Below are 5,858 nucleotides of genomic sequence, written 5' to 3'. Positions count from 1 at the left end.
CTCGCTGGCAGGGCATGAGAAGCTGAAAAGTCCTTGACTAGTGTAAGCACTGCTTAGCAACAACTAAATCATCGGTGTGTTATCAACATTACTCTGGTACTAAATCCAAAACACAGCACTATGCCAGTTACTAGGAAGAAAATTAACTCTATCCCAGCCGAAACCAGGACAGAGCATCACAAGCCTGTTCCAAAAGAGAGTTCTCAGTACCTAACCAAACAGCTGCTAAATACAAAGCAAGCAGTTAGGAGATTGTGGTTCCTTAAGAATAGCACAAACTTCTGGTTGTGTGTGTTTGTTTTTTAAAGCTCAGGGATGTTGGTTAGTTCATACATAACAGATATGATTTGTGAATTACTAAATGAAGAAAAATGTGTAACAAAATCACCTGAACTTCTCTTGCTCTTGAAAGCATCTGGAGCTTTTGCTGGTAACTTTAGTTGAGCTGAGATTTCTCACCATCTGCTTCATTCCTTTCTTCCGTTCCAGGTGAAGTCAAAAAGCGACTCCAGTTCCAAAAGGATTCACAGTGTTTTTAAGGAAGCAATAAGGATGCTACAAGAAAAAGGGGTGGTTTTCCAGAAACCTAGTAGCTCCAAGGACTTATACCATGTAAGGAACTGAGCAGTGGTTGCAAATGAGTTCAGGGGTATGACTTTCATAGTCAGTAGAAACAGTAGAAATGTTTCAGAAATAGTAGAAATGTTTCAGAAAGAGAAGCTGGCCATCCAAGTGCTGTCTGTTTACTCAGAAGTCTTACCTGCAGCTTACTTCACTGTTGCTTTTACCTCTGTATCACCCACTGAATTGTTCTTTTTGTAACTCAGCACCAGACTTAAGCGCTGCTGCTGTTCCAAGCGCAGTCTGTGTTCACTAAGTTGCCAAACTGCGCTGATGCAGCTGAGTACACTGAAGCCTGGGACAGTTCTTTTTATTGGAGTGGGTTGAAATTTTGTGTTCTACTGAGTCGGTCATGCTCCTTTGGGTTGAATTCTAGTATATCATGTTCTTCACCTAACTCATGGACGCTGCTAATGGTACTAAAAATAATAACTGAAGATTTAACATTCATTATTAGTCTCAGAGGCAGTATATAACGCAGACTGTAGTTATGACAGTGTTAGTTTAGAATACATCATGGCCTTGGATTGCTTTTCAACAGCCATGCCGTCTACTGTGAAATAGACTGCTATAAATTGCCAGTTTCTTCTGTTTTCTCCAGGTGACTGACCATGATAAGGAGCTGCTTAAAGTGACCCTTGATGTGATTAAAGAAGACTGTCGAAAACCCAGGTGTAAGTAGCAGTGTGATCAGGGCTCTGACAAGCTGGTGTTGATATATTGGTGACAATATCTCTTCCTGCTGCTGGATTAGATATGCTTCTTGTCCTTACCCTTGAACTCAGAGCTAAGTTGCTGGTGTAGCTAATCAGTAGAGTGAAAAGCAGGAGTGCAAGAGCAGCTTCCTGTGAGCATGGAGAGAGAAAGAGCAGGTATGCCCAGCAGGAAGCAAACCTCTCAGATCTGAAATAAGCAGCCATTTTCTTAGGTCTGTATCTTTTGAGAATATTTAGATTTTGGGAGGAACCAAATGTAGTAAAGTTAGGTCAGCACCTAGCAGCTGTTGTTCTGCACTCTGGATAAGTAGCAAATCTTGCTAGTTTAGTTTCTACAGGGAGTTGACACAAAAGTGACCGTACAGAAAGGTGAAATCCCCGCTTCCATTAAGTCAACAATAAAACTTACTTAAGTCAGTAGGATATTCTCTGTAGATTTTAAGCTCGGGTAGAGCTCACGTGGTTGTTCTTTGCAGGTAGAGATTTCAGTCTAACAAAATCCACTTCTTTTCAGAGAATGTACCTCGTGTAGCTTCTGAGTTATCCCTGTTCCTCAAGCCTATTGTGTCTTATTGCCATAGCGATAGCTTGTGCTTGACTTGAATGTCTGCTAATTACACAGGTACATTGCTACAGAGTTTCAATTCATTGGGCAGAATGTGTCAGCAGGGATCACTTGCTGCTGGAGTGCAGCTATTTGTGGGTTAGAACGCACTTTAGCACAGAATAAATCACTGACTAGAACATAAGGCATATAATCTTAAATTGCTCATATCCTTACACTATCATAAGTCTAACAATGCTTGTAGAACCTGGTATATGATGGTTATCCTGCAGTGAAAAAAGGCTAAGTGAAGTAGTATTATCTTTGAGTTTCCAACTGGCTACCTTAAGCAGTGGTACAATTGTAGACAAGGTTTGTAGGTGGAGGTAAAAGTTCTGTATCTTTGAGGGATGAAGGGAGCAGATGTTAGTGGGTATGCAGGTGAAGATGGGCTCATTTGCCTGAGGCTGTTTCAGTGCAACAAGTTACCATATCACATTGTTTTATTGTTTTTTATACAATTAACATATACAAACATCTCTGTAAGAGTCAAATCATTCCTCTGCCCATTTTATACATCAGCTAGTTCTCCTGGGAACCCATTTTTTTTTTTTATAATTGTGCCACTATAAAGGCCAGAATCTGTATACAGTTGACACAGGGCACTGAGCGACTGCCTGGTGTTTAATTCCCCTCTTGTGCATTATCACAGTGGTAAAGTACTCTCAGTGCTCCATGAGATGTTGGGAAGTTCTTTCTCCCAGTCAGGAGGAGTCAACAGCAGAGAGAAACTTGTAGATCTGTCACAGAAAAGACTTTGAAGAGTCCTGAGTCCTCAAAGCCATGTTTTCCATACTGAGCAGGTTAAAAATAGCAACTGCTTTATGGAGCCTCTTGTTCTCCTTGAAGCTTTCCACCTACTTAATTTCCTGTTGTAAAGAGGACAATTTCCAGGTCAGTGTCTCTCTGCTAGTTTTCAGAAGGACCATTTCAATGTTCTGGTCACTGGTAACAGAAGATTTTGAGAAGGAAAGCCAAGAAGCTTCAATCAAAATCAACACGGTACTGCAGATGTTTTATTGTCACTTGATGCAAGAGCGCAGAGCCTAATGTAACTGTCGGACCCCCTCTGCTGGTGGGATGGCAGTCTTAGCCACCCTCTTGGCCTTGACTAGTGAGCAGGCTCGTAGCAAGAAAATAAGAACATGGTAGTACCTCAAGAGCTTTTGCTTGTTTGTTGCAAGAAATTCCTACCCATTTTCCTTCAAGAGTAATGTTAATCTTCCATGACAGGAAGACTGATTTATGATAAACCAAACTCTTCTCTCCAATGAGTTACTTCTCTGCCAGTTTTCAAGGCAATGCCTCACCCCATTGCTTTAGTTGTGACACATTATCAGGCCCAACCCAGCTGCCTGGAACTATTGTACAAATAAAAAAATCCTCAGCGTGCCTAGTCAGAGCTCCACAAACCCTGATCTGTAATATGTCTACATGACAATCCTAGTCCTTGGCTCCAACTGTAATTCTAAACAGCCTGATCTTAAATGCCTTCATGTGAGGCAACTGTGGGTCTATCTAGAGGCTCAAGATAGCCAGAAAAGGGTGACAGTACATTTTGACTCCAGACTGAACTGCAAAATAGTAGACTTAGTCCAGATTTGTTTCTTTTGGGTTTGGTTTTTTTTTTAATTTTGTCTGGTTTTAGGCTTAGATAAGGGTAATAGTAGAGATGAAAAAAAACAGAACCACTTGAAGTTAAATTTAATATGTCAAAATGGACCCCGTGTGAGATGTCCACAGTGGGCAAATGGTAATTGTTCTATAACTCTGTCCTCCGTGATACTGGTAGTCAGGTCAGACAGTTAATCACAGCATGTCTTACCTCAGTTGGTGGACAAAAGCTAGAAGCCAGTATGTCAATGAAAGAGGGACAGCATCACTCCACTGCAAGGAATGTGTTCCCTCAAAGTTGGGCCATAGACTAGGAGTGTTTCTGGGTTACTTAATGATTATACACACCTGCAGCTACCCCAAAATGCCATTTTGTACCAGCATCTAGGAGGAAAGTATGTATTGTACTGTTGGGTAACACTTGAGTCACTAATCTAATTCATTGAGACATAACCTAAGTTACTGTAGATCAGGGATGGGCATTTTGACCCTCTTATGACAAACCTATGACTAATGCAAAATGCAGCTACCCACTTTGTTTGTGACAACAGTCACTATGACCAGGTAGAGGCATTGTTCTAGGGTGGTTGACGCATTTTTGGCTACCAGCCACAAAGGTCTTTTGCCATGCTGGATCACTGACTTGTAAAGAAATATCTTTCCCTGATTCACAGCCTAATAGGAATTAGGCTGAACTGTTTATTTACCAGTACTCAGCATTGCCTCCTATCTACCAGTGACTTTTCTCAGCAGCTTCTAAGGCAGTTCTGGGGCTCAGCTGATTCTAGAGTAGAGTTTGGCAAAAATAAAAACAAAGGCAGCAACAACAAAATACAGGGACCTCCCTGGCCCATGGCAATTTCTCAGTACCTTTATCAAACTTACCTTACATCACGTGAGCTGAGGGCTGAGGAGGAGGAAAGTTGTTTGTGCTGATGTGTCTCGTTTATGCTAGTTTTCCATTGTTAGCCACAGAGGAGAAAGAAATCTGTTGTGAAGTCCAATGCTTGGGGAGACTGGGAGCCTGCAGCGCTGATGATTAGTGGGTTTACAGGGTCTGTTGGAGGAAATGTTGACTGGGACAGCTGAGCTCCAAATGATGGCTCCACCAGGTACACAGTAGCTGCATGCGATACTGCAGCCATTAAGAACCTTTGTCTCTGGCTTGCCTTCTGGGAAAGGGGATTATTTTTACATTTCTGTTCTCGTGTACATTTTCAGAGTTCATTCCTCTTAAACGAGATAAAATTTGATACTGAAGTTCTGTGACTTTCTACTCCTGTAGTTGTCTGAGTAGTCTGAAGTGCAGGGATGGGATTGCATTGCTAGGTGAATGAAAGTTGCACCGTAGCAGTTTTTCCACAAGATGCCAGCATTGGGCAAGCAGTTACAAGTCCTGGCCACAGACCTTCCTTCTGTTCTAGACGTTTTTGAAGTTAGGTATTAGCAAAAGGATTTTCATTTGGTTTCTTCTGCAGTTGCAGAAACTGGATGGCTTGTATAGGTGAACAGTGGAGGTACCCTTAAGTTATTAACCTCATCATCAGTTTGTACTGAATGAGCCCTGTATATTAGAGTTTGCAAGACTGATTATCTTTCACCTTCATTACTAGTGTTACAACCCTGACACTTCCAGAAAAGTCAGTGGGAACAGTTGGTAATGGGAGAACTGTAGGCACAGACTGGATCTCTTCCCTCTGAATACATGCATCCATGCTTTAGTACCTAGGGCATTCTTCCTCTCTGACAGCTGTGGTTTCTTCATAACTAATCTGGATTATAATAGTTAGAAAGAGGCAGTTAGACCAAGTCTTTCCTCCATGCCTGGCTGCATTTTCCTTTTTTTCTGCAGATGCTGAAAAAGGCTGCCATTTCCTTCATGTCCTGAGTTGTGTTCAGCAGAGCTACAACCCCTCTCTGGCTGAAGTGGTGATGCACCGTGTCTTGGACCTGCTGGAGAGTAACAGTGATGTTGTCAGCACTATGGAAGGATATTATATGGCGTTTTAAAGAGAGAAGATAAGATAAGATATATTCATTCTGGTCCATTCAGGATAAAGGAGGGAAGAAGGAGAGGTTGAGTGACCCTGTAAAGCTGCGATTATCTGGTCTGATCTACATGGGGGAAAAAAAGAGCATTCTGATTCTCCAAATGCTGTTTTGGTCCAGCTCTAGAGAAATCGTTCAAATAGTTGTTTTAATGTTCTTGCTGACTTCCTCGCTATTCCTAGTGAAAGTTGTATCAAACTGATTCTGGACATCCTAATACAGCAGGCTCCCCTGCTGCTAAAGAAGCTGGGCTC

The 5,858-nt window shown here is 41.9% G+C and overlaps 1 protein-coding gene across 1 annotated transcript in view; it reads left to right on the top strand.

Moving 5' to 3' along the window:
* Positions 1–5,778, top strand: part of OBFC1 (oligonucleotide/oligosaccharide-binding fold containing 1) — a 30,091-nt gene extending 24,313 nt beyond the window's left edge. The window contains exons 7-9 of the mRNA XM_009328441.1: positions 451–612; positions 1,223–1,295; positions 5,408–5,778. Of these exons, the coding sequence (XP_009326716.1) occupies positions 451–612; positions 1,223–1,295; positions 5,408–5,565 (393 nt within the window). The 3' untranslated portion in view covers positions 5,566–5,778. The remainder of the gene's footprint in view (positions 1–450; positions 613–1,222; positions 1,296–5,407) is intronic.
* Positions 5,779–5,858: the final 80 nt, after the last annotated feature.

Source organism: Pygoscelis adeliae, unplaced genomic scaffold (assembly GCF_000699105.1).
Source record: "Pygoscelis adeliae isolate BGI_AS28 unplaced genomic scaffold, ASM69910v1 Scaffold317, whole genome shotgun sequence".
NCBI classification, from domain to species: domain Eukaryota; kingdom Metazoa; phylum Chordata; class Aves; order Sphenisciformes; family Spheniscidae; genus Pygoscelis; species Pygoscelis adeliae.
Note: the sequence above shows the minus strand (reverse complement) of the source record. Positions and strands in the feature narration are given on the sequence as shown.